At 45.8% G+C, this 27,925-nt stretch overlaps 1 protein-coding gene across 1 annotated transcript; it reads right to left on the bottom strand.

Annotated features, from left to right (window-relative positions):
* Window positions 1-25,601, bottom strand: LOC144141787 (amyloid-beta precursor protein-like). Its single transcript, XM_077673282.1, has 4 exons — window positions 25,519-25,601; window positions 12,005-12,046; window positions 8,685-8,861; window positions 1-204 (listed from the first exon to the last, which is right to left on the bottom strand). Exons 1-4 carry the CDS (start codon window positions 25,571-25,573, stop codon window positions 125-127), a joined length of 354 nt encoding a protein of 117 aa, XP_077529408.1. The 5' UTR covers window positions 25,574-25,601; the 3' UTR covers window positions 1-124.
* Window positions 25,602-27,925: the final 2,324 nt, after the last annotated feature.

Here is a 27,925-nt window from a genome sequence, read left to right as displayed (position 1 = left end):
TAACGATCGCTTCTACTTTATTTGGCTGCATTCATTTTCACAGTATTGCACTATTCAAGCGGTCCATGAAGCCTGAATTCCTTTCTACAAATAACTGTGCTTCGGGCATGGCAAGAGGCGAAAACTATTCAGCTCGAGGATTAGCACCATCTTTTACATATGGTTTGAGGCAGCCGCAGTATCTATATGCCTTTGCCGGACTCTCTGAAATAAAAAAAAAGATCGATTACAAATGTTGAACGTAATGGCAGAATGAGAACAAAAGCCTTTTATGCAGCTCAATGCATGACATCTACGGTTAAATACCAAAAATTAAGGTCTGGAGTGTACCCAGATTCCGTATACCATTATATAACTTCTGTCAGGTGGTTACCGGAGGATGGAAATCATGCCGCTACAAAAGCTGGCCCATAGTGTCACATCTAAATTTCGGTTGCTCGATTATAAATAAGCCTGTTTTGTGTGCCTATTAGTAGCGTATTAAGTAATATAGGTCGGCGCTCATGCCGCATATAAGAAACCCGAACTATTGCGGAGGTGCAGTATTTATGATCCCAGAAAAAATGTCCCTACTTGCAACTCACCATAAACCTGAAATGCAATATGTTTTGGTTCAAAATATTTTTTTCGAGTGAGCGTGCTGCAATAAGTCAACTTCATCCAATCAGGCTAGATGTTCAGAAAAACATACAATCCAGGTGTTCTCCCCGCCCTTAGGTCATTGTAAGATACTGCATAAAGCCACCGCAAAGAGGCATGACTGTGACATTTGTTCACGCCTCTTGTTCCGTTTTGTGGGACCACCTGATGCTGTAGAGGTGTTAGAACACTGCTAACTCTATTTAAATTATTTTGACATTACGTCACTGCTGATGTTGGGTAGCAGAAAATTTAAACATTCCTTGATACTTCCTATCTTTTCTAGTGAAAACAACCCAGTTAAGGCCGTAATCAAAGTGGATGAGTTAATGAAGGCTAGTTCTTTCAGGTAAGGCATGGTTGGGCTTTGTTCTCATGGTCAATGATTTAGCACTCCCTACCGAGCGTGTAAGGAGACGCAGCAAAGAAATAGCATGGCCCACGGGCTGCAGCAGTTTCCGTATCGGGCTTGCTACACCGTCAACCAACACGGAATGCTGCCTGCGTCCGTATAACAAAATAATCTACAAAAAACTTGCACGTGAAGCACGCACGCACCGAAGCGCGCACGCATGCAGGCACGGAAGCACAACAGGACGTGCCATATCGCTGTGAAGAGCAGCTTTTCCTGTACAGGAGACTGAAGTAGGAACTCTTTAGTGGCAATAACTGAACTCGAACGTCCATTAATAAACGCTAATCGCACCTTTGAAGTTAAAATAATTTTACGTTCTGGAATTTTCAATTGGTCCACGAATTCTTGCATTCGCACAAGTCTTTTGTTATGCCCTTGTTGTGTATTTTATAAACATATTTGTGCAGCCGCCTTTCGACTTCTTTTTCCCTCTTTCCTGTTGCATGGCGTTTGCCTTTTGTATGAAACCCATACGCCTAACCGATCAAAGCATGCGGTTTCTAAAGTCAGCGGAATTGTGCGTCTCTCTTTCTGTTTCCTTGTCGCCCATCTGTCCCGCTATACTCCTTCTTACTAATATGTACGAACCAGCCGAAATTTCAACTCATTTGATGTGCTACAAGTTCGCACATATCCCCAGTGCACTTTCCTTTCCTTTCTTCCACCAAATCACTTCGCTTCTCTCTCTCTCTCTCTCTCTCTCTCTCTCTCTCTCTCTCTCTCTCTCTCTATCTCTCTCTCTCTCTCTCTCTCTCTCTCTCTCTCTATCTCTCTCTCTCTCTCTCTCTCTCTCTCATTTAGCGTTTGATTCTTGGTCGATGCGCGATGCAGCGATACCCCGTCCTGGACGCAACGGCAGTCTCAGCGAGGAAAACGCAAAATCGCTGGTTCATATCTTCATATCTCCTGCGTGCCGAGGAGAGTGCACTTTTCTTTCAGCCAGCTTTGCACTCTGCTTGCTCGCCTAACAGCAACATTTCATTCCAATATTATTGCGCAGTCCTTTCCCCATCCCAATGTTGCAGCCACGAGGGGAGCATTGGTAGCGTTTTGATTCATCTGAAAAGTCAAGGTGCGAGAGATATTGCAAACTTGCTGTTGCGTGAAAGAAGTAACCCACGAATGCCATTGACCACCCGTTGTCAACAACGGATGCACGATCTGTTTCATCGCCGGCTGGTAACCGTTATTTCTTATTCCGGTTCAGTTCCGAGTCGAGTTGACCGTGCTAAAAAAATATTGGTTCGGGTTCAGCTCGTCAAAAATACCTATTCCGCACCAGTTTTCGCTTCCGTTCTCTTCTCTTCCGATGTATATATATATATATATATATATATATATATATATATATATATATATATATAGCAGAACAGAAAGATACCGGATACATACATATCAAGGTTGCAGTCGTCATTGCCAGTGCTATTCGGCTTTTTTCGAAATATTTTAATAGGGTCGAATGACGTGTGCTTGTCACGTTTCTTTGATACATTGATAAATAAGCGAAAATAAGTCGTGAAAAAATCCGCCGTTTCACCGGGAGCGGGACTCGAACCCAGATCTCCGCATAACCGGTGCGGTGCGTTCGCCATTACGCTATCCCGCAGCGGCTCCTCTCTCGACTTTAAAGCGGGGGTTTATATTTACACAAGCTCTGAGGTTGGTCAACTAGCGCCGCCCCTCGACTTCCGCGGGAGACGTAGAACGTCTTCTTTCCCAGCGGCCGCCACGTAGACCGTGGTCGGAGGTCGGGGTTAGCAATTGGCATATCCGAACTGCTGGAGCCAGTGCCTCGTAATGCATGTAGCAGAACAGAAAGATATGGGACGAGGGACTCGGTAAAGATACATATCAAGGTTGCAGTCGTCATTGCCAGTGCTATTGGGCTTTTTTCGAAATATTTTAATAGGTTCGAATGACGTGTGCTTGTCACGTTTCTTTGATACATTGATAAATAAGCGAAAATATAAGTCGTGAAAAAATCCGCCGTTTCTCCGGGAGCGGGACTCGAACCCACATCTCCGCATACGGCGGATTTTTTCACGGCAGATTGAAACGAACAAAGAAACCAGGCAGATTGAAACGAACAAGTGGAGAGAAGTAAGGGTAACTAAAACGTCCGTAGACATGTAAGGGGCACAGAAATTGGACACCAGAAAAGAAAATTGCTACGAAAATTTCCAGGGGGGTGCTTTGCTTTTTGATGCTAGAGCAGGTTGCTTGAGAACTGAGACCTTTGTGGGGAAGTATACAAAAACTGATGGCGTACGTGCGGTCTGCGGAAAAAAAACGGAAACTAGGTGGTACATAGTTTTAGAATGTGAGTGCATGCGTCAAAATCTTCAAGAGGGACATATTCGCTCCCAGAAGCAGTAGGATTTGAGGGTAGATCAAAGAAAGGTAACTTTAAGGCGGTTGAGATGAATAAAACAAGATTAGAGCCCTGGTGGACGAAGAGCCGAGAGGGAAATAACACCTAGGATAGCTACCATCTGGAATAAAAAGAGTATTTTGTGCTTTCCATCGAGCAGCGCAAGTAATTAACGAAGAGTATAAAACATAGACATTAGTTTTTTGGTAAGATGACACGTCACTCCCCTGTTTCAGATGCGATACCACTATCACTGAATCAAATAAATCAATCGTTGTCATTATTAAGTCGTACCCCAGTGAAGTAGGCGTTTCAAAAAGAAAAAAAATAACATGTAAAAGTCCCGCCTTTTTGCGTGAGTGAAAGAAAAGCTGAAGTTTTATTTGTTTATTAGACTGACATAATTAAGAAGAATTTGCTGATGATGTAGTACATAAGTTGTACTTTGAAAGAAAGCAGCACCATAGGCCGGACAAAAGAAAACTTCTGGAAAAATTCAGAGAATTGTCTACTAATGTGTAACATTCTTATAACGGTTGTCCAGAGTGTGAGTTCCTTGGAGTCAAATATCGCTGCTAATAGCGAAAGACGTTTGAATATTTTATTCCCTATTAAGTTACATTTTGTTTCTATTCTCTAACGAAACAAAGATATGCAATTATAGCGATGAATTTTTTTACTTGGCTAATTGTTTTTTTTTCTCTGAAGATGCCGGCTGTACTATCGAGTTGGTCCGTTTTCGCCTGCAACGCACTTGCAACATTTTGTTTGCGTAAATATTTTGTTTCTTCTTCGGTTGTGGGGGGAGGTGGAAAAGATGCCTATTTTATTTTCCTAGTTTTAGTATTTTTGTTATTTCTTTGTTCAGAATTCTGCGCGATCAGTTATGTCCATTACCGCTATTGTGACGATTAAAGGTGTTACTTCCGTCAATTCTACGTTTGTGGAAATGTAGGGCGTTCCACTGTTCGCCATTTTCGCTATTTTTGATTCGCATTATGAACGTTCTTTTGCGAAACTTCTGTTTATTCTTCAGTTTTGGGGGGTAATGTATAAGATGCATACTTTTCATGTTGTCAGGTCATTTTTGTCAAAATTTTAGTTTTTCTATTGTTCTTATTGTTTGGTTTATCGAAATTCTGTCCGACGTATGTTCAGTTACGCTATAATGGCGAGTAAAAGCATTTTCCCGTCAAACCTGCATTTTTGTGGAAATGCAGGGCGTTACACCGTGCCGGCTGTTGGGATACCCGGCAAAAAATCCTACGCAATAAAAGTAGTTTATCACAGCACAAGTGCTGAAAAGTCTACTTTAGTGCGCAAACATTTACAGTATGGAAGCATGATATCAGAAAAAAAAAAGAACCAGTAGTACCAGGATAAAAACACAATAAATGTGTGGATACCTGAGCACAATCTAAGAAATTCCGAACGGTTTTGTGGTTTCTTTCATAATGGAGTTTCGATGCAAGTTTTGTGGTTTCGTTAAACAAAAATGAGCTATATGCTGTAGCCTGCTCAGCCTGGCATGCGCGCTCGGCGTCCTAGACCTTGACGCGTTGGCGTTTTTGCCCACGGAAATCGTTTTTGCCCACGTCGATGAAACCGTTAGGCGAGTCGGGGCATACCACTTTATGCAAAATTGTAACAGCACGAACAAAATGGGACGGACGTTTACAAAACACTTCAGACACCGATGGGCCCTGACTACGAAATGTTAATTTTTGATCGTAGAATCAATTTTATGTGAAAACAACACAACAACATGATATGGACGGGAAAAAATACCTACCTCTTCAACTATTATCACGATTTTAGGAAACCGCATAAGAACTTGATCTGTTTATCTATCAGCGAAAAGGATGGTGGGTTTATTCATTGGTCATTCGCTTTGTAATTTAATACGCTTCTACAATCTTTCTCTCGGTTTTATCTGAGGTTCGTATCAAGAGCTTTCTTTTTTTCAGTAGTGACACAGATTCACGTACACGATGAAACCACAACCATCATGAGTAAAGTAAAGGATGGTTTGTTGTTGTTGATTATGATCTGCGTTGGTGCCTGATGGTCGCGGCACTGATGACACGACGACGGTGGTTGATGGAGGGTTTTCAAAAGTGTATATTTAAACAGAAGACATATACAGAATAGATCCAGACGGAAGATAGAGTTTACGAAGTAAGAAATACAGTGAGAGTCATAAGCCAGCTAGAACTTTGTGCACGCGGCACCCCCGTCAGCGACGGACCCTGGTCTAAGACTACCCAAGTGGTGAGATCCTCCCTAGCCGAACCTGGCTAGCCCGGCAATACGCCGGCCGTGCATAGCACAATAGACCTTGAGGATTTGACCCCGATATCTCGTGTACCGTGGTTTTGATGGGTTACTTAGGCTCCACACCCGATTTACAGGCCAATATTTATCTCCTGGCGACCTGATTTGATGTATCACCAAATCCGGGCCTAAACAACGGTGGGCAACGCCTCCCGTGACCCTGAAAAGCTGGTCACTCCGTATCACCAGAAAAAAAGGGGAAGATCAAAACCAAACCAAACAAGCACAAAATCACTCAAAAACTCGCGGAGACACGTGCAAGCGGCCGGGTAAGCTTCTAGGAACACGGCCTGCGTCGCCTGTTCCAATGACCCGAGACCGGACAGCCACTCCGAATTAGCTGGAACCCATAACCATCCGTCTTAACGAAACCAGGTGCGCCTCCAAGATTCTCCGCCGTTGACAGGCGATGCCACGTTAATTGGTCCCCGTGGGCCATAATCAACGCATAGGGAACCAGGTAACGGCGACCGCCACAGGCTACGCATCTTTCACATCTACCCCGCGCCGCTCCACGAACACCCTCGCACGCTGCTTCAATACGCGCGTGGATGGGCCAAGAAAAGAAGATCGCCATAAATCGCCCACTGTTCAACCATAGCTGACCGCTCCAAGCTCCCCATCCCCGGCTGCGGTACGAACCAAATGGTTTTACAACCGACCATTCCGCTAAACGTACCCGCAGTGGGCTGCAGAAGCAGCTGCCGCCAAGCTATCGGAATGCCATTCGAGCCGCCGGGCTACTAATGTTTTCCCACAGTCGCACCGCGCGCGCCGACCAAAGCAGCGTAACAACGCGGTTGAGGCCCGAGACATTGTGTCTCGGGCCTCAAGGCTGTTCACTCTTGCTGGCTGCCATAAAGCCATTCATTTCTCATTCCCGGAACAGCCACTCCCCCTGCGTCCGACAACATTCCGCGTCGCTGGCGCCTGCCACCCTTACAAGTTCACTGCTCTTTCTAAGGAACTAACATTCCTTCTCAAAATCCAGGAGGATTATTTATCCTGTTTTCGCCCTTCTAACTTGATTTTACGATCAAGCATGCCTGAAACATGGGCCAACTGAGAACTAAAAAGAGACTTCTGCCTTCTGATAGTGCCCATTCAAAGTTGGTGAAAAGGAGTGTAGCTAAAAATTGTCTTCAAACTGCTCCTCTCAAGTCGTGTCATCATAATGTAGACGACAGCTTTAAAAACCACACCACGCGCCTAAATAACGCTGGCTTTCCTGCGGCCTATATGAAACGTTTGTGAAAGCTTTTTGCAAAAGGGTAAATGCAAGGACACATCGGACAAAGCTTAGTTGGAACACAGCAGAACGCATGTTATACCATACACACATCGTACCTCGCACAGTGTTAAGAAGGTTGCGGGAAGACAAAAGGTGAACGTGCTTTTTTCTGCCCCGTGCCAGTTAGCAAAATTATGCACGGTATCGAAAAAACGAAACAAAACACGGTACTTTGCTCAAATAAACCTGAAACTCGTTTCACCGATTGCGTAAGTAAAGTGATTTACGGGATGCCAATGAAATGCGGCCATTTCTATATGAGACAGACGGGCCTATGCTTCGATTGATTGTGGGGTTTAACGCGCCGACGCAACGCAGGCGATGAGGCGCGCCGTAGTGGAGGGCTCCGGATTAATTTTGACCACCTGGGGATCTTTAACGTGCGCCGAAATCTCGTACACACGGGCGTTTTTGCTTTTCGCCTCCATCAGAAAAGCGGCCGCCGCGGCCGGGAATCGAACCCGCGACCTCGTGCTCAGCAGCGCAACGCCTTAGCCACTGAGCCACCGCGACGGGTAGACGGGCCTATGCTTCAATGATCAGGCAAGAGAACCGCAACTTGCAGTGCGCAGCAATTTGGATGATCACATGAGCAACCCCTGTAAAAGATGCGTGGGTGCCACTACTGGAAATACAGTCCAACCTCGTTATAACGAAGTAGTATCGTGACAGCAAATTAGTTCGTTATATCCGATATTCGTTATAACAGTAGAGCTAAAAATCGGCTGTAAGAAATCGACAATCTGGCTCGCGCAGAAATGCTTAATACAAAAATGCATTTTTTAGGCTTCCAACCAACTATAAACAAGGTGCCCTTTACCTCTCCCCTTGTTGCATTTCAAGCTTGATGAGCCTAAACACGAGTAACTGAAATTAAAACAAAACAAACTTCACTCGACAAAACAGGCGTGAGTCTTTATTTATTTGATGAAGGATGTGATCTTCATCTGGTGGGTACCCACAGCACTGAGCAGGATACAATTTTTCACAGTATCTACGTACAAAAGGGCCTTTATACTTCTGCAGTTTCGAATGCTGGAGGGTTTTCCCAAGTAGCTTCTCAGCTTCCTGGTCAAATATTTCTTCGTTATATTCGATATCGCGCGTGACTCACAATTTCAGTTTCGTTATAAGAGAATAAGTGCCATGGAAATAAAGCGTGACCAGCCAAAGATCGTATTTAGTTCACTATAGCCGACAATTCGCTATATCAGTGTTTGTTATCATGAGGTTCAACTGTAAAACGAAGTTTCTGAAATGAGCCTCAGATGAAACCGAGGGAGAGATTATAGAAGTTATTACGTTAAGAATGCGAATGACAACTGCATAAGCACGCCATCCTTGTCACCGCTTTAAAAAGTGATAAATATCTTAGACGGGTTCCCTAATCGTCAAACTAGTTGAATAGATAGTTTGTTTTTTGCCTTCCGTATCTTCATTTTTAAAAATGTTGTTCTGTTGTTTTGGCATAAAATTGGTCGTACGCTGGAAAAATCAACCGTTGGTAGCCAGCACCCGTCTGTGTCCTAAAGTTTTATATTCATCCGTCCCGTTTTGCTCGCGCTGTTACAATAAAAAAGGACTCCTAAAAGCTTCGTTTAAGTAGCACGCCAAGATAAAAAACGTTCACCTACTTGAGCACTTTTTCATACACAGGAAGCAGCTTGGATAATTGTTCCTGTTGCCTTTGCATCCCCCAAATACGAACGGGAAGCAAAGATCAAATGTGCCGCTATAGTACCAACTGATCATGAATGCCTTGCAGGGTCCAGAGTCCGGGAGACCTTTGCATGAGCCTTGAGAGGGGCGATCTGAAAAACAAATACAAGAAAAGAAGAACTGCGTGTTGTCTACCTCCACAGCCGAAAACAAAAAAAAGCATCCAGACGTTTAGATTTGACTCGGAAACCCGAATGCCTTTAATACAATAACCAAAATTCATTTAGGGCTGATTTTAGGCCCGCTCATGTTCACTCCTTCAAAGGACGCGCGCGGCTCCCGGGTGCGGGGAGATCTTTCCCGTGTTCATGGTCAGGGACGATCCCTTCGGCTGCCCGGACACGCGGCGGAATAATAGACCAAAAAATGATGAATATCGCCCGTCCGTGCGGCCGGTTGGCACAATCGTGCATGTTTGGTGCCACAGTGCGAAAACCGTACCTACACCTCCAACGAGCGTTCCTACTTGTTTGTAAGGTTGACGTTACTTAAACATGTATTAGGCTTCGACGGCTTTCTGTACACTCTTTCCGTGATGTCATTGACCATTGGAATGCTGTTACCCCATCGCGACTGTGTGGAGGCCCCTCTCGTACTGCTTTGCACCTCCCTTTCTTGAGCATAGCGGTGCCCTTCTGACGGCGGCAATTCCCCTCGCGCCCTTTCTGCAAGCTGTTGAATGATGGAAAGAACCCGAGGATGGCATGCAAGTGGAGGATGCTATGCATAAGATTACCCCCCTGGCGTCTCTGCACCTCCACCCGTGAAGCCGCCCGTTACAGTTGTGCATGCTCCCCGGCTCACGCTATACTGTGCATCCTCATCTGCTGCACATCAGCGCCGGATCGCCGCCTTTCCCAAGGAGTCAGTCGATTAACTAAATGTGTGTTCTTGTGCTTTATGCGATAACGGCACTCGGCCAGAGTTGTGAAATTTTCCCAATCCGCCACGATCATATCTTCGTCTTCATTGCCTCATTAATATATCCAATCTCTGGGCCATCAGCCTCTTTCGTCTTGCATGGTGCTTGGGATACCGTTTAGCAAATCTCGCAAATGCACTCACTTCCTTCTTACAATACACTTTTTTAACGCAAGACATGACAGTAGACGGAGGGAGAGTCTGTTTGCAGGTCGTTCCGTCAGATAATCTACGTAAAAAGCGTTTTGACGCAACGTAATATAACCTAAGCAAACCTAACCCAACCTAGCCTAACCTAAACTCCATCTAACCATACTATTAACCTAAAATAATTCAACCTCACCGAACCTAACGAGGCTTTTCACAATTTCATTTCATTCAAAGCAGCCGGATGCGACGGAACGATTTGCGAAAAGAATCGCCCGTGGACGGAAAGCTAAACTACGCTGAAACCGCAGCCATCAACACTGGACTCGTGTTTGGTAATGGTAAGGCGGGCGGAACTGTACCTTGCCTACTGAAGGAGGTTTCCCTTCGGAATTATCCTAGTAAAAACAACCAAATAAGCACAGCCACCCCGCAGCAATTCTGATCAGCGTTGACAAGGGGTGAAGACTATGAAAGTCAGCTGGCTGGGGCACTGATCTTGCTCTTGATTTCTGAGCGTTCTATTGCTGTGTCTCACTACACTTTGGTGGAGTGCGCGGGTAGCACTTATCTACTCTCACGATGCCCTTAAGCACTTCTTGCAGTATTGATTGGTGACTCGAGACAGCCATCTTCACCTTAGCAAACGGGTGTCATCTTCCGCTCTGTGGCGACTTGCAAGGGCGACCCGCAATATCTAGCCGAAATTATATGTACGAAAATTTTACGACGCTCTGCCGTAAATGAGAGCGAACGAAAAATTACGTACGTTGGCTCTGCCAGCTTCCTTATGAGTGCTGGTTATTTTTGCCGTTTCCCAATACTTTGGTAATACCCGCGCGGTGCTCCAGTGGCTAAGGCGTTGCACCGCTGAGCACGAAGTCGCGGGCCCGATTCCCGGCTGCGGTGGCCGCCTTTCTGGTCGAGGCAAAAGCCAAAAACTCCCGTGTGTTCGAGATTTGAGCGCACGTTAAAGATCCCCTGGTGGTGAAATTTATTCCGTAGCCCTCCACTACGGCGCGCCTCATCGCCTGCATTGCGTCGGCCCGTTAAACACAAAAATCAATCAATCAATCAATCAATCAATCAATCAATCAATCAATCAATCAATCAATCAATCAATCAATCAATCAATCAATCAATCAATCAATCAATCAATCAATAAATAAATAAATAAATAAACCAATCAACAAATCAATCAATATTTCGGGAATGTTGCATCCTTCAGCGATATTTTATGGGTCTTGTTACGAAGTGAAGTGAAAGGAGGTGACGAAGACGCAAAGATACGCTCGGCGGGTACGTTCCAAACACGCCAAGGCCACCGTCATAATCAGCGTCTTGCGGGGCCATTCACTCACGAGCCGGCTAATCATAAGGCACCAGCGGCCGGCGGCCGAGAGCGATTCCTCAAAGAACACCGAGAAAGTCTGAGTGTGGAGCGTTACCGGGATGCACGGCGGTCGGGCGACCAGACCTGTGCCGTGTTCTAAGAGGTCGTCCACGACTGCAACCTCCAGGAGGTCTTCTCCACCAACGAGACGGGTGGCCGGACGTCTGTAGGAGACAGCGACGCCCAATGGAAGCTGCGTTCACCACGACTGTGCAACGAGAGCTGGGAGCGCGATCCATCACGGCGGCCTCGACACGTAACCTGGACATTTTAACGCGGCCGCGGACCTGTGCCTGTAACCACCACTCACTGTGTCCTATTCCTTGGTTCCCCAATTGTGATATTTCCGCCTGTTTGCACTCGTTTCATTTTTCTATACCGCGTCCTTGCAGCCCCCGATTGTTTAGTTTACCTCTGTTTATTGTGTGCATTTTGATGGGGTTTCGGGTTATATAAACTAGTCTTGTTCTCCAAGTTTCTTCTTCATTTATTTTTGTCCACGAACCTGACAGTCTTTGCAGTATTAAAATCAATTCGAATAAGGCAAAAGCTTTTCTTGTAGGTATAATAAAAGACACCCTGGCGGCACGCTGCTTACAGTTTGTACTCACGCACGAAAAACGCTCCCGAGGGAATGTTAGGATACGGTGCGCACTGTAAAAAGTACGTTTGGGGTCACTGTTCTGTATATAAAACGGGTGTTTGAAATTATTAGATATATACGGAAGGTTGTTTTACTTTGCTTGAATCAAAATTGAATTGGGAATTACATACTGCCGATATTATTTCCTCTTCCAGGTCGCACTGACATCGAGTCTGAAAAAAAAGAGAAAAGTCATCATTTTAGCGAATATTGACAATATTCTTGTACGAATATTGCGCGGTAAGCGAGTATTTGGTTAAAACGGTGAGATAACTTCAAATATGTTTTGTACCTGATTTTTCCAAGACGTGGAGCAGAAAAAACTAAAATGCCACAGCCATCCCGTGCCATGGTAAGCTTTTAAACTAAACACAAAAATGACGATGATGTGTTTGGAGCAATTGGATTTCTTGGAGCATTTATTTAGGCCAGACCAAATTTATTCGCATGGTCCATGTGTCACGCGTTTCAAAAGGTACTTTTGTTAAAAAAGCGCTGCCTCGGTCTGGTAAGTGACTGTGTGGAATCCTGGTGTTTACTGTGATAGATTCCTCTTTCAGGATTAGTTGAAGATTCTCGTGGGCACCCTGACCTAAACTAATGTTTTCCTTCAGCCTAAATTTGAAGTATCTGCACTTGGTTATGTCGGTTGACCCGAATTTATTTCAGGCCCATAAGTGCAAGTGGTCGCTCTCCTTGTATGAAACGTTCCCAGTGCAGTTCCTAAAAACCAGAATATCAGTTTTAAAATCAGTTGTGTAAATAAGAGGCTGCTTGAACTCTGGAGATGCAGAAAGCAGAAAATATACATCACGGGTAAACTTCACCAACGCCTCCTTTATTTTGAAATAGGGTTCAAATGGTCATGTTGACGAGACAGTGCAGTGAATGGCGGCGATTTTCGATTTATGCTCATGAGCTATCTGCGTATTTTAAACATACGACTTTTTGTAGCTTTGGTTTAAAGCTGGGAGCACTTTATGCGGTAATTCGCAAAGCAGCAAGTGATACGGACACGCAAAAGAACCGTTTCCTGCCCGAACAGTAAAACTAGAACTAGGACAATCCGACTTAAACGCGCCCATCATTCTGTGAAGAGGCACATTATCTTGGAAAGACTCTAAAACAACAAATTACCAGCGATGGCGTTAAAAACGGGCCTGTTCTCTGTTTTGGGACAAGTTTCTGCATATTGGAAAAATATTTTGGGAACATCTCAAGACAGTTTCGTGGGAAGAAACGTACCCCAATCCGCGGCTCATAGCTTCGCCGAAACGCCCAACCTTACCTCAGCTTTTCGGAAAATCGAAGAAAGAAAATAAAATCATTATTAAAAAGTTTAATTCCACGTTACTCTAACATAACTAGGTCAGCTACACGACGTCACAAATGGCATGTAAGCAATAACTTTTTTGGTCGATATCAACAGGAAAGTTTATTGAACTGTTATAATTACATCTGGTAACCTTAATATTTTCACTACACTTCTGAGCTGAGATTAAATCGTGCAGTTAGATCTGAATACGTTTTGCTGGCGACAAAAATGCTTCATTCAACGCAGAAGAAACCTATCGAACGCAGAAATCTGCAGGCTCCTAAAAGAAGTTCGATTCCACTATCCTCGGTATTCAATGGCGTGGAATGCATGCAGGCGACCAAGTGTGCGCCGCCATATCTGTGGCCAAGCGTCTGTTGCTAGGCGACGTTGTGCGCACGGCCCGCAGATGAGGCACCCCTCTTCTCCTCCATGCAACCGTGTGAGTGCGCCCGTGGCCTCCGCGATTTGCTGCCGGCGGCGCGCCGGCACTCGTTACGTCGGGCTCCACAGGATTTCCGCACTTGTCCAGCTAAGCACGACCGTGAAACACATGACTGTTCTTCACGTTACGAAAACTCTTCGCCGAACAGAAAGTATTGCGTCGAGTTCACTGTGAGTGCGATTAATAACATCTGTGTTGGCGCCACAGTTTAGAATCGGATTCAAACGGAGCAGATGACGCACGCCTGTGTCTTTTTTTGTCTTCGGCGTGCGGCCGCAGCGGCCCAGGCTGCGTCGTATCCGTGGCGCATCGGCCATGTCTGTGGCCGTTTCCAGTGTTGCCAAGTGAAGAAATTGACTGCTCAACTTTTCAACGAATACCTTCTATACGTAGTGGCCTAGGACAAATATCGGCCTAACTAATGGCGGCGGCGAAAAAACGTCCTCTGCCTCTGAGGCTCCATTCTCGAATGCAGAGATTCCCAGGGAATTGGGGAATTTGCCGGAAGTCTTTTCTCATTGGCTTTCAGTTTTGGTCACGTGCTTCCGGTTGACAAAGTGGTTGTGTGTGTTTTCGTCGTTTTGACGTTTCATGAGGTTTACTGTCAACGGTTCTAAAGTTTGATTCATTTCTCTCTACGTGAAGTGCACAATTCTTGGCCGGCAACGAAAAACTAGACTAGTGCACCGGACATGAGAAGGTAAGCCGGTCTTCGCTGTTCAAAAACAACACTGCGTGTAATACACGCCCTTTCAACGTGTATTGGCTGAGAAGGCGTGACGTAATTTAAACAGTGGGCGGGAACGATCCCGTCAGGCATTGGAAACTTCAGCCAGCGTAAAAGTGACGTAATGGTATGTAGTAGTAGTACTACCACTTTATTTTACATCGGGTTCAGGGTAGGGGGTTGTCGAAGGCCCAAAGAGGCCCCGCGACGTCCAGGGCTCTGTCAGTGACAGCTTCTTGCGTTGCGAGGTCAGAGCTCCCCAGAGCCTGCTCCCAGTGAAAGGGAGAGGGGAAATGGTGGAAGGTGTCGCGCGGACACTCATAGAGGGAGCAGAGGAGTGTGTTCAGCGGGGCACATGAGGGGCAGTGAGGGGAGGTGAATTGATGTGGGTGGGTGAGCACAAGGAGAGTGCGGTGTGGGAAAGTGTGGGTTTGTAAGAGCCGCCTCATGTTCGCTGCCGGCGGAGAAAGTGAAGGGTGCGGGGGAGGTAGGTTCCTGCGGAGGAAGCGGTAATGTTGAGTTATGTCACTGTACGTAAGTAGGTACGCGTGGGACATTTCGGGGATGCTGTGTGTGGGCTTAAAAGAAACGGGAGCCCGGGATATCAACGCTCCGGCATGTTGGTGGGCCATTTCATTACAACCTACACCGGTGTGGGCCGGAGTCCTCAGCAGCATCACGGGGTGGGCAAGGGGATTCTTAAGAATAATTTTGAGGGCAGCTACCGAAATGACACCCTTTGTGTAATTTCGTATTGCAGTTTGGGAATCAGAAAAAAATAATCTTGGGCTAGGTGATTGAGTAAGGGCCGCCTCTTCCGCAGTTACCGAAGAGGTGGTAATGACCGTAGCTAAGACCTGAGGGATTGTTGGAGAAGCGCCTACTAAAGCGAGTGTGATGGCAGGACGCTTGGGGTAGGCCGCTGCGTCTACGTAGAGAGTGTGCTCAGAGGGAGGGTAGCGAAAGAGGTGTGATTGGACTCGGGCTAGACGGCGTCCGCGATGGTAGGCTAGATGCATATTTTGCGGGCTCGGCTTGATGTGGAGACGTGCGCGGAGAAGGCGGGGGATGTGAGCTGGAGGTTCTAGTAGCAGCGAATGGTTGGCGTGAATTCTAACAAGGATTCGCCGACAGGCCGTGGTATGGGAAAGGCACGTGAGCTTGACCAAGCGATGGGCTTCGATTAGTTTACTTATGCTATTATGTATACCAAGCGCAAGGAGTTTTTTTTAATGGCGACAATATGCCCTTTGCAAGGAGTCGTTGTGCATGGGGAGGGGGGGGGGGGCAGCAGAAGCACGGAGCGATATGCTCTTCGAAGTAAGGCATCGAGAGCGGTGCATTGAGAGGGTGTGAGCTGTACATAGGAGCAAAAACGGCTCACTAAACGGGTGAGCAAAAACGGCTCACCAGGAAGCACTGCACAAGTCGCGGCCGTTTGAATTCAGTTAGTTCATGTCTCCTAGACGCGATACGTTTAATGAGACAAATTGTTTTGATGATGTGAGGGCGCAAGAGATTTAGAGTGTCTGTCCTGCTCCTCTTGGCTTGGAGATGCATGCCGAGAAGGCGAAGCTGGGTTGTCCGTCCAGCATTACCTGAATGGAGGTCGAGTTAGTGGGTGTACCCTAGGTGGAGGAAGGAGAAGGAGTGCTGATTTAGTGGGGCCGAGCAAGTCAAGCCTGCTTCTGCCGCAAGACGGGAGACTGTGGCAGCCACTGCTGAGAGTGTAGCCTCTATGTGGGCGTCGCCGACTTGCGTGCTCCTATATGGACGCTGTATTTTCATGAGCGTTCGCGAGAGGAAGCATGGCGAAATTGAGTAGTTAGGGCGAAAGAACGGCCCGTGGGGGGTGCCTCTGTTAGGCATGTCGAAAGTGTTTGACTTGTCGGTGCCCAATCGGATGTCGGTGGTGTTATCGTAGAGACAATTACGTATGTAGGTGTATGTGTGATCGCCTAAGTGTAGTGTGTTAGTGGGGCTAAGAATGGCGGAGCACCCTAGATGATCAAATGCCTTATGGAGATCTCAGGCACGGATTGCGGCATAGGTTCTGGAGGAAGGGTGTTGTAGAATGTCATTGTGACTTTGCAAAAGGGCGTCCGGTGTTGACAGTCCGGGGCGGAAGCCTATGAGGTTGGGGAGAAAAAGGCAACATTCTTCAAGGTGTGGGGATAGTGGATTGTGGATGACGTGTTGGAAAAGTTTTCGGAGACAGGAGGTGACGTGATTGGTCGGAGACTGGGCAGTGCGAGAGGTTTGGTTGGCTTGGGAATTAAAGCGATATCGGAGTGTTTCCAACTCCGAGGTAGTGCACCAGCGTTTCAGTGTGTATTGAAGAGTTGGGTGAGCTGGTATATAGATGTGTCATCCAGATGCCGAAGAACTTTATTCGAGATCATGTCCGGGACTGGAGCCGTTTGCCGGCGGAGTGTGCGTAATGTCTCTACCTCCTCTCGAGTAATTTAAGCATCTAGCTCCCACTTTGGGCTACCGGTGTAGAAAAGAGGGGTGGAGTCAGAAGGAAATAGCTTCGGAATGTATGTAGTGTGGAGTGGGTGAAGGATTGCCTCTTGGGAAAGTTTTACACCATGGGCAAGCAGGGTTATACGCGTTTGTTGGTGCGTTAGAGATTTTGTGGGATTGCGTAGATGGCGCAGTAGATGTGCGACGTGCGACGTAGATGTGCGACGCATGGAGAGCTTGCCCTTCATGTCATCGCATAGTTGGATGCAGCTGGTTCTGGCCAGATAGGTTGCATACACGCTGATTTTCTTGCAATGTTAATTTATCTTTCCGCGGAGGCGATGGCGGTATTTGTGACACTTTCATCGTCGCTGTAGACTACTGTATGCTTCCCAAAGGTGAAGCATTTTGGAGTCTACATACTCGGCAGCAAGGTACCGGTCGATTGGGTGATCGTGCTCTTGTTTTGTACGCAGAATGTTAAACACCCACTCCTCTAAGTCCTCCTCTGGGCTCCACCGGGGGGGGGGGGGGTGGTATGTGATGGCTGTGTAATCGGAAGGCGTCCCAATCTGTGATCGTAGTGTGAGCGGGATGTTTATGGGGGGATAGCGGCAGTAAGTTGTTGAGAAGGTTGCCAGGTAGCCGGACCAAAGCAGTTGGAGAATGTTAGGTCAGGTGCAGTGTCACGTTGGACGCTGGTACCAATTCGGGTGGATAGATCGGGCTCAGTGTGTGTTGTAATGTGGAGGGCTTGAATAGTGTCCCAGAGGAGGCGACCTTTCTTGGTGGTGCGGTTATAGCCCCAGGCGATGTGAGGGGCGTTAAGGTAACCTAGAATGACGAGTGGATGACAGTTGGTGATTGTGAGAGCAGAGTAAAAGAGGTCGCGAAAGGTGTGTTTCGTTGGCTTGGGAGAGCTGTGTATATTAAAGGAGCTATGAAGAGAAAATACAACTTCGTGTAGTTTGAAAGACTTAGGATTCAGTATCTCACTCAGCTCCATTAGAGCCACAAAATATGTTTTTTAACGGAAAAAAGCAAGAAGTATATAAAAACTTTCAAAATTTGCGCAACGGTGACGTGTTATGAGCAAGAATGACGTAATATGGGCCAACAATAAAACATAATTTTCAGTGCCTTAACTGCACGTTAGCATTCAAGTGCTGTGGTCAAATGGAGCTAGAGGCCCTATTACAGACGTCCAGTCATGTGTCGTCGCGACAGGTCACTTAGGCGGCCGTCAATCGCGCAAACAAGGTTCCACGACATCATGGAAAAGTTGTGGGAAATTGGTTAGGGGGTCGCGACTGCTTCTCACGTTTGCTTTCATATCTCCGGTATTTGTTCGAAGACTGAGATGATATTGGTATCATTGTTATCGTCACTAAGCAGTCGTTCTTATAAATCCAACTTGTATTTTGTCTTCATGGCTCCTTTAAGAACATTGCGTCTGGTGTCCGAGTTCGTTCGGCAATATAACGGTGAAAATATGCGGAATGTCTGAAGAGAGAGTCTGCTGCTCTAAGATATAGTTGCGTTGAATTAGCGTGGCCACTTGAGGAAAGTTAGGGTTAATGTATATTGTGTAATTCGTTGAGGTGGTTCAGTTGTCTAGCGTAGAGGCTCTTTAATTGAAGAAATATGGTTTTGTTCGGAGCTGACGCGAAGGGCCTTCGAACAGCTCGGCCACCTAGTCCACCTAGTCCAGTGGCGAGTCCAATGTTATGTAACAGCTTGAAAATAGCGGCTGCTTTTGCCGTGAAATAGGGCAAAAAATTGCCCCTACTTTCGCCGCCAAAAAATGTCCGTGAATTTGCAGCATGCGCATTTTCGCATGACGCGCGGTTTAAAGCACGTTTTCTGCCGAAATAAATAATAGTTCCGACTGTTTCCAAGTCATCGATCACGGAGCATACAAATAACGTGCAGCATTTTGCTTTTATGTTTGGCAATAAAATAAAAAAACTTTTATTAGGGATAACCGCAACATAGGAGGGAAATACAAACCTCTCTATGACAAAGAGAATCCAATGCATGGCATTTGTCCACACTTGTCTTAGTAAGCTTCAGAATCTCATCATCGAACTCAAGAGAAAACTAACAAATAAACGTGTTTTGTTCGTTAAATCTCTGATTGAAGTTGAGCTTGACGAATGAGTGAATTGGCGGCATCGGAACGCTCCGCGGTTACCAGGCGTAGGGCTTCGCTGCTCGTATGTGTCATACAAGCGGTGGTCGTAGCGCCGTCTTTAAATGTGAACACGCCATACACTTGTAACATAGCAGCAGACGATAGCGTGGCGGCGGTGGTGGTCGAATAGGTAATAACCAATGGTGATAACGCAACAAAGATTTAATTGAATCAGAGAGCCCAACTATGTTGCAAAAGCGATTGAAAGCAATAAATAAATACGGTAAAAAATTGCGCGATGTTCTTTAGCTGAATATCCCCCTTCCGGTCGCTTATGGATCAACGTTACTCAATCGCCTTGTGGTGTTGACGCCAATTTTGACCTGCAGAAATGTTTCCCTTGCCAACCTCAGCTAACGTCCAAGTTTTTATAATACATTCCATGGGTTTTTACACCTTTTATGGACAATATTTGATGCCTTAGTTGTTTACTTTATGAGTGAAGCGTCAAATTACACTGCATGCCGTAAGAACTATACGTACATCACGTCACTGATTCGTTGCGTTGTGATTACGCAAAAAACAAGGCGAATTGCCTGGGAATTTGTGCAGCCGAGAATAGGGTCCCTTATACGGCTAGCCTGTCAAAGAACATCACCCCGCCTCTGTAGTATCGCAACGACAAGACTTCTTGTATATCCTTCGCCAGAGTTGGGCGTCTGATTTCCACGAGCCGTCGCGCCACCGGTACCACCGCGATGGGAAATCGAGCATTCAGTGCAGCGCAGCCAACGTTTTCCACTTGGGATCAGGCAGGCGGTAGCGCCGCCGGAGTAGCGCACGCACGGGCCGCCTTCGATCCGTCTCTACAATCGGCGGGGCGGCTCCTACACGCATGACGGGTGGTTTCCCCACACGATTTAGAACTCAAGATGGCGGATGGACGCGCAACTCTGCTGCCCGTGGAGGAAAGAAAAGGTTGGGAGAGGCCCTGACGTCACATTTGTTAAACCGAGTCCGCCATGACTTGAGCCCACTGAGCCCACTACTCTATCCCATTATCCTTTGCTGTCTACGGTTTCATTTGCGTCGCCCTGCCCTTCCGCTTCGAAGCGAAAACAGCTTCGTCGCTAATTCCTCTGGGTGATGTCATGTTCTAAGCTGGTAATTTCGCGTTCAAGTTGTCCATTCTAACCCTCACCCAAAGTTTCAATCGAAAAACGGCCTTCGTTTTTGAGATAGAAGGACGATTTTTCAGCTCTAAAGCCTGGCAAAGTAGTATTGTCGTCGTCATAGCAACAGGCTCGCGGGATGCCGAACGCAAACGACGACAGCATTGTTTGGGGTCGTACAGCACTGCGGTCTTTGCGCACTACGTCTCAGCAGCGAAAATTTCGCTTCACTTCACAACGAAGAAACACAAAGTGAGCAAAGAACGAACTAAGGCTCTCGCCAACGTTGAGCAAATGGTATTTTCCCGGCAGGTCGCGGGCGGCGGTAGCGGCTCGCTCCGCCGATCTCGGCGCGACGTAAGCGCCGCTGCGGCCGGGGGTACGAGTTGAGGCCGCCTCCAACGGCGGAGTTTTCAAACTGGCCTAATCTAAAAACGTTTGTCGTAGCGACTGCGCTGCTTTGAAAGCGTAGTGAGGCAGGCACATACCCAGCTCTTTAAAAATTTGTCCGTTCTATTCGCCCAAATTTGGCCGCCGCAGTTGTAAACAAGTAAGCAACATTGTCCAGGGGCTCAAGAAAAATGACGTCACTTCCTCCACACTTTCGCAATGCATTGGGATGCTAGGGGCCTCTCCTGAGTATTCTTTCCTCCATGCGCTGCTTTGCGCTGCTTTGAAAGCGTAGCGAGGCAGGCACATACCCAGCTCTTTAAAAATTTGTCCGTTCTATTCGCCCAAATTTGGCCGCCGCAGTTGTAAACAAGTAAGCAACATTGTCCAGAGGCTCAACAAAAATGACGTCACTTCCTCCACACTTTCGCAATGCATTGGGATGCTAGGGGCCTCTCCTGAGTATTCTTTCCTCCATGCTGCTGCCCATGGGGAGCTGTATATATGTGGGGACTGGCCAGCTGGACATCTGGCGCCACCACTCGGCGCTCGTCTCATTACTAGGATTGGCCGTCGCATTGGACTACGCAGCCTTCTGTTGTTTTTGCAGTGATTGCTTCGCCTTTTGCGGCGCTTTAAGCATGGATCCAACCGATTCGAGTACGAACAAAACTAGGAGTACTATTCGTCATCTCTACAAGTATATATTATTTTGACAGTTTTCGAGTATACGGTTTCCACATCAGCCTTAACGGTGGGACACCTCGATGCGTGTGCTTTGAAGATGATGGCAGTACCGTACAAGTTCAATTACCGTGTGGCCATAGAAAATTGCAGCAGCTTCACTTTCCCTGTAAACGTGTGCTTTGTGCCCTCTGTTTCCATGAGTAACAGCATGAAAGCCTGAGAGCTGAAGTGGAACTTCGGTGTTTGTAGTGGTAATTTCACGAAGAGCCAAAGTGATTGTACCACCCAACAGCAAAAGCTACAAACGTTCCCCCTCTCTTCTCCCCATTTTTCCGCCCGTGTGACACAAAGGCTGGCACCAATAGACGGACAAGGCATGTAGGCATAAAGCAGCGTGTTACCGTCAGCATGTGTATTTTAATGAAGCATTCTTTCCAGTGTACCTCAGCGCAAACCGTCTGATGCCTCGTAAAGAAACCAAACACGCGCGACTAGTTTCCTCAAATAGAGGTGCGTTTTCCCGAGTCCTCCCTCACAGATGTATTTCCGACAGACACGCTGGAAGGAGTTTGAATTTGGAGAGGGGTGCAGGGACATGCTAAATTAAACAATCCAGCCCTACATCTAACGACGGCGACGGTTGAACGCGAGGCTGTCTTCGTCCCAAGCAGGATGAGGAAGGGTCAAAGTCAAAGCCACTGCGATCAAAAGGCCAAACAGCATGCGGGTCAAATTAAAAGTTCAACAAGTCAACGTCCGAACAGTCTAAGTCCAAACCCATACAGCAACCATGGAAACCCTCACCAGAAAGCTTTGCGGTAAACCATCTTTGTCGTTAGACGGAGTGCATGATTTTGCAAGGGTAGGTGGCAGTTTGTGGTAAAACGCGACCGCAGCATTCAGTTGTGAAACTTAGGGGAGGTTTTGTATCCCCCAGATAAGTAATTGTTTTTTGAAAAACAATAACCAACAAGCCAGCAATCATTGCAAGTCGTGTTTAAGGCATAAACCCATACTTTTCCACGACAACCAATAACGTCCTACTTTCATGCGGTATATATTCTGGAAACGATTCCAGATGGCTCTTGTAAACACATTTCTGTGAAATTAAACACGTGTCCACCGTATGTAATGAAGTTATGTAGCGTCGTTCCTCAGCCTTATTGCTTTTGATGCAAATCTTAGAACATACTTCCAAAATAAATCTTTCGCTCGTGCACGATGCGTTTTCGTCATAAATTGTCAATGCCAGGGCCGCAGCGCACTCTCTATAACGCCGGCTTTGCTGTAGTATTTAGCTGCAATACATTCCTGGATACGCCAAACGGCACGCAGGAAACAATACTGCATGAAAAACGTGCACGAAAGAACACACGTGCACTTCCCGCTCGACTTCAAATCAGCCCATTGAGCGTCGCCTGCTATTTGCAATTACTGAGTACGTCCGTTAATCACATGCCTCGTAAAGGTTGCCTGCACTTTCAACATTTACCGGTCCTAAAAAGTCGTGGTTATCTTGACTTCGCAAGCCGCACCTCAGCTGAACGGCAGAAAGCCATGCACAACCACGCGGTTTTGACCGCCACCGGTATTCCATTGAGTAGCGGTTGGCCGCGGGGGCACTGTACGCTGAAACGACGGTGGTGTCATGCAATGGCCTCCAGGTCCCTATAGGGACATTAGCACCTGCAAACATGCGGTGCCCCACAGCAATCTTATCAGAACTCGCTGCTTCTCCTGACTTGAAGAAATGATTGCACCTTCCCTACATGTCTACGTTTATTACAATGGCGCAGCGTTCACTTCGGTCGAGTGTTTTGCGAGCATTCGCAATGTAATAAAAGGGGCGCGCTTTTTTTAACGATAAATGTATTCCAGTAGTGTAGAGATGCCCGATCATGAGGATTTTTGTAACTTATGGAAGACGGTGAAAGGTAGCCATGGAAACCTTTTTATGCAGCGTTTTCGTTGCGGGCTGCCTTTCCGCTAGTCGCACACGGAGCGTATAGCAGAATTCAATTGGCTTCCTAAGAAAAATAACCTTTCGGCAGCATACACACAGTTGACTCACGCGGAATAGTATGGCGACGTTCGCATGTGGAGGCCCCCTGCCAGGGACTGTTTGCAATACACCATCACTAATTTTGTGCATCGGCGCAGCGTATGCAGTTTACATTAGGTTGCCGCTTTTGTTTAACTACATCACAAAACATATGTTCGAAACATAAAAAAAGCCTAAAAATTTTCTCATGAAATTTACTGTTTTATACACTGTTCCGTAATACAGAGCAAGCATTGTAGTCCCGAACGCTTTTTTTGTTTGTTTCCGTGCCGAGCCTCTGGCTCGTGTAGCCACATTGCCAGCTACCAAGTCGTGAGGTGACATCCGCAGCTGCATATTCCTCTGTATAACGACGTCTGGCTAATATTCGGCGCTCTGTCGCGGCAAATTTTCTCTTACCCGAACTTCGTCGTGATAGTTGGCTCCAGGTATTCTCGCCTACAGGGGAACCTTTAAGATTCTCCTGATTTTTGACAAACCACGTCGTTTGCACATAGTGTAAATATTTCTTGGGTCCAAACTTTTGACCGGCTGGGGTTGTTGAATGCTTTTACTTTCCCAAACTTTTCTTTTTCTTGTCTATCCTTTCCCACTTACCTGTATAATACCATGTTGTGTTTCGCAGTGCTCTGCCAGGCAGAAAAATTGTTCTGTGCTTAGTGGGGTACCCGGTAGTCATTGCGCAATGCTAGCTAGGATAGATAAAAAACCGGGCCGTAACGTGGAACCTTGGGTGGGGGTAAGCTCAGTGTATGAGTGCATTCTTGGTTTCTTGGCGTTTTAGCCCACAGGGATGAAACCGTTAGGAGTATTGGCATACGGCTTCAATAAACAAAGCAGTTGGGCAAGTTGGCGCATTAGGATGGAAAAAATAGAGTGAGACTTAGACAACGACGTAAGAAATAACACGGGCTTGCCCCATCGTTCTCTCTTGTGTCGTTGTCAAGTCGCACTGTATTTTTTTGGATCGTATTCGGCTTTGTTGTAAAAGTCTCATGTCTTTGAAGCACGAAGCGTTCTAGCTCAAGTCTATGGGAAACGAGTGTCCCGGTGTGTTCTTTTAGTACGCGTTACGTTTTTGCGTGAAGCGTTGGGAAACGAGTGTCCCGGCGTTCTAGTACAGTGACTGCATGAGATGATATATGACGACAACGACAAAAGATGCCGACAGCTTGATCCGCCAAGGTGCTTCACTCCTAAAAGGTGTTATAGGGTCAATGTTTCGTCTTACCTGCGTATCACGTAAGGCTAAACGATGAATTCCATGAAGACCCTTCTTTCTTAAATTTTTGAGAACTTTTGTAAAACTCGGTAATGTTTTGCTTCCTAAAATGGCTTTCAGTTGCGTTGGGTGAAGTTTATTACTTTGAATTGTTTGCTAAGGTTAGATTATTTTTTGTCTTATGTTCTGTTACATTTAGGAAGGGCGAGAAAAATGGTGATAGGCACGGCTTTCGGTTTGAAAACGCAGCTCGCTGGCGCTTGAATAAATTGCTCCTAGAATAGCCGGACGGAACTATATTCGCGGCTTGTGAAATCAACAATGGCCTTTAGAACCGCTGAACGGCATATTCAGGACAGCCCTCGGGTACATATCAACAACTATGTACCGTTTTGAACCGGTGCTCGAATTTGCACTGCGGTCTATGGCCCATCAACTGCCACAAAGAGTTGAAGTTTGTATGCTAGCTAATATTTCGAAACGTTTTTTATTGCTACCAAATAACTGAGTATTTGCGAACGTTACTAGCAGGCCCTACTCCGAATTAGCACCAAGGCTGTCGCTCTACGTGGCGATAGGTTTTTTAAAAATATTAGAAAACTCTTTGTTATGCTGAAAATTACGATCGCGAATGGTCATAAAATCCCTTTTGTAGGGTTCGCCATCTTCTTTACTTCGAATTCACAGACGCCAGATACAAATTCCAAGTTTAGCCAATGTTTTCTTGTCGCGATATTTTTGAAGAAGCTGGAAGTAGGGGATGACTCTGGCAAATAAGCTAAAATAGTAATGTAACAATCCGCGTGATACCAAATTCCTCAGCGTGTGGCTTTGGTTCTCGATTGAACTGCACAATATTTTTTTCTTGCAGATTCTGTCTTTGCTGCTCTCTATAGGTTACTTACGCAAGTTACTTAAGAAAACAAAATTTGTAAACGATACCAATCCTCAGATGACTGAAAATATAGTCTGATCTTTTGCAATAGGCAATCAAAACAGAACACGTAATTGAAACAGCAGCTTACCGTGCAGGGCTATGAGGAACAGCACAAGAGCAAGAAAGTAATGCTTTGCGGCCATAGTACGTTCTACTCGTAAAATTGAACCAGCCAAATTCCGATGTAGGAGCAAACCATACTTGCTTATATAGCCGAAAGGTTGATTTTCACCCTTCCCTTTGCTCTCTGACGTCTAACTTCTACATCTATTGTCAACAGGATTGTTGCTTAGCTTTCCCTTGCCCGTTGGCTCTCTCTTTCAACAACAATCGTGGTATTGTCATTGGGAGCCCAAGTGGGTGAAAACAAAGTTCCCTCTTATAGTTCCCTCACGACTTTCGTGAGGACCCTACTGCAAATATCCCATTCCATTGTGCATGTGACTTACTACTTGGGGGGGGGATTCCTACATAATAGTCATTCGTCATTGCGTGAAATGAAATGAAGCGACAGGCCTGTACAGGTAAAAGAAAGATAAACAATTTACACACTTGAGACCTTTCTTGTAAAGCAGAAGGCGCTAAGGAGACAATGTTGCAATAAACATACTGCTGAAAAAAGTTTTACCTACTCGAAATTTTTTATAGCGTGCAAATGCAGCCAATTGTGTCTGTTGTTGCGGTTGTTGGCAGTGTTGGTTTTCTGTCAATTAACCACGAAAAATATTCTCGCAATAATGCTAAGAACACGTGAGGCAAATGGATCAAAACGTGGACTTTTGAATTTTCTGTGGCCGCTTGATGTGCTAAAAGTCACAAGATCATTTACACACCTTCATTCCTGTAGTTATTAAACACGATCTCTGCAGAAAAAAAAGCATTAGAATATTTTTATCCAAACGTTTCTTGCTTGTTTTTAGTATTCGCTCAATTCCCGCGTTGTGGGGGCATTGTGAACGAATTGCCCTGTAGCTTTATGTTAAAGACGCCCATAGCCAAATTGAAACCAGGCTACATGAATTGCATTTCCATGTAATGTACTGGTTACTCTTTGAACCCAATCAATTTTACTTGTGCGTAGGAATACTTCCCCCTTTTTGCAGTACAACTGCAGATATTCGTTATATTGAAATAAAAGTGGGGCCTCAGCCAGAAGGTAGGCAAGTCGCACTGAGTGCTTTGACGGCAATAATAGAAGCGTAGTCATTTGATTAACCAAAGGTAGGTAAGGCATTCTTAATTGTCTGTGCGATACTAAAAACGCAAACTGCCATGGTCCCTGTTTTCTGGAGGAGGTACGGGATTTTCAGCGGAGAAAGCACAGTGCAAAGTGCCAGTTATCTCGCGTTATTCTCCGCGGAGGGCGCAACAGGGCAGATTATTTTTATTCCAAGCAGCGAAACCATAGTGTGAACGTACGGCCAGCAATAAAAATAATTTAGGGCGGAGATACGTTCAAACTATGTTCAGACCAGGGTGACGTCAGTAGTAGTAGTAATACTATTAGTACAAATAATCTATTTGAGCTGATAAAAGGGGAGTGGTTCGCCAGTCCACGAACCCATGAAATCATTGCTGTACTTGCGCTTCTATTGGAAACCTTGTTAGGTATTTTTATAGGAGCGAAATTGGCACGAACACTCAATTTATACATCCACTAAAGAGTCAAATAATGTATCACATGAATTCACCTTTACATGCAACCACAAACAGAGCTACGAGAATTTCACTTCGCTTTTTGTGTAAAAAGAACATATTTTTAACTGAGTAAGAAGGAAAAGGTACATTATTATACGAGGGTCAACTCAAAACTCTTTAAGTGAAAATGGGAGTGAACTCCAATGAAAAAGTGCGCGATGAACAATTACCATCGGAAAGTTTAATAGTTGCTTTACCAGCGAGACATTTTCAGGTGTTGGCGATTCGATTCAATTCATTGTATTCCCCACATAAAACTGGTTGGTTGCTTGGGCTGAGACCTGTGAAGAAAGCTTCACTGGGGTCCAGAACGCCTGTACAAGGTATCAGAAAAGAATACATCAATTTTGTGTGTGTATATTAACGAGAAAACGGTAGGCATGTTACACATAGTACAAATGTGGAAATGCTAAGAGCATGGAAATCATGGTTATGGGAAAAGCGACACCTGGGGATTAGAGAAGAGCAATTGAATGCATAACAAAACTGAATTTGCATGAAAAATTGTGAGCGAAAATTACAAATAACAATTGAAATAGGTAAACATTTTTGACTAAATATTCCTAAAAAATTGTCGTTATTCTTTAAAAGAAGGATCACATAGCCTGTCATAAATATTCAAACTACAAAGTAGGCTATGTTGCAGCATTTGATTTTTATTTTTATTGCTAAAACCAGGGATAAGCCGATTATCATTGTTGCACATGTTAGGAGGATGGTTATTACGTGGTAGTGGAAACTAAGCTCCGAACAATTGTGTAATCTGGAAAATGATCCTATGATGCGAAAAGTGGGCA

Source organism: Haemaphysalis longicornis, unplaced genomic scaffold (genome assembly GCF_048455015.1).
Source record: "Haemaphysalis longicornis isolate Haplotype H1 unplaced genomic scaffold, Haemaphysalis longicornis Haplotype H1 scaffold_6, whole genome shotgun sequence".
Classification (NCBI taxonomy): domain Eukaryota; kingdom Metazoa; phylum Arthropoda; class Arachnida; order Ixodida; family Ixodidae; genus Haemaphysalis; species Haemaphysalis longicornis.
This window is presented reverse-complemented; position numbering and strand designations above follow the sequence as displayed.

Bases quoted from the DNA above. Each gene is read 5' to 3' on its own strand.
- LOC144141787 (XM_077673282.1), bottom strand. From the start codon at position 25,573: ATGGCCGCAAAGCATTACTTTCTTGCTCTTGTGCTGTTCCTCATAGCC. The intron at 12,047-25,518 runs GTAAGCTGCTGT...CTTTTTTTTCAG, and splicing joins GTTCCTCATAGCCCTGCACG to ACTCGATGTCAGTGCGACCT. The intron at 205-8,684 runs GTAGGTGAACGT...TTTTTATTTCAG, and splicing joins GTGTATGAAAAAGTGCTCAA to AGAGTCCGGCAAAGGCATAT.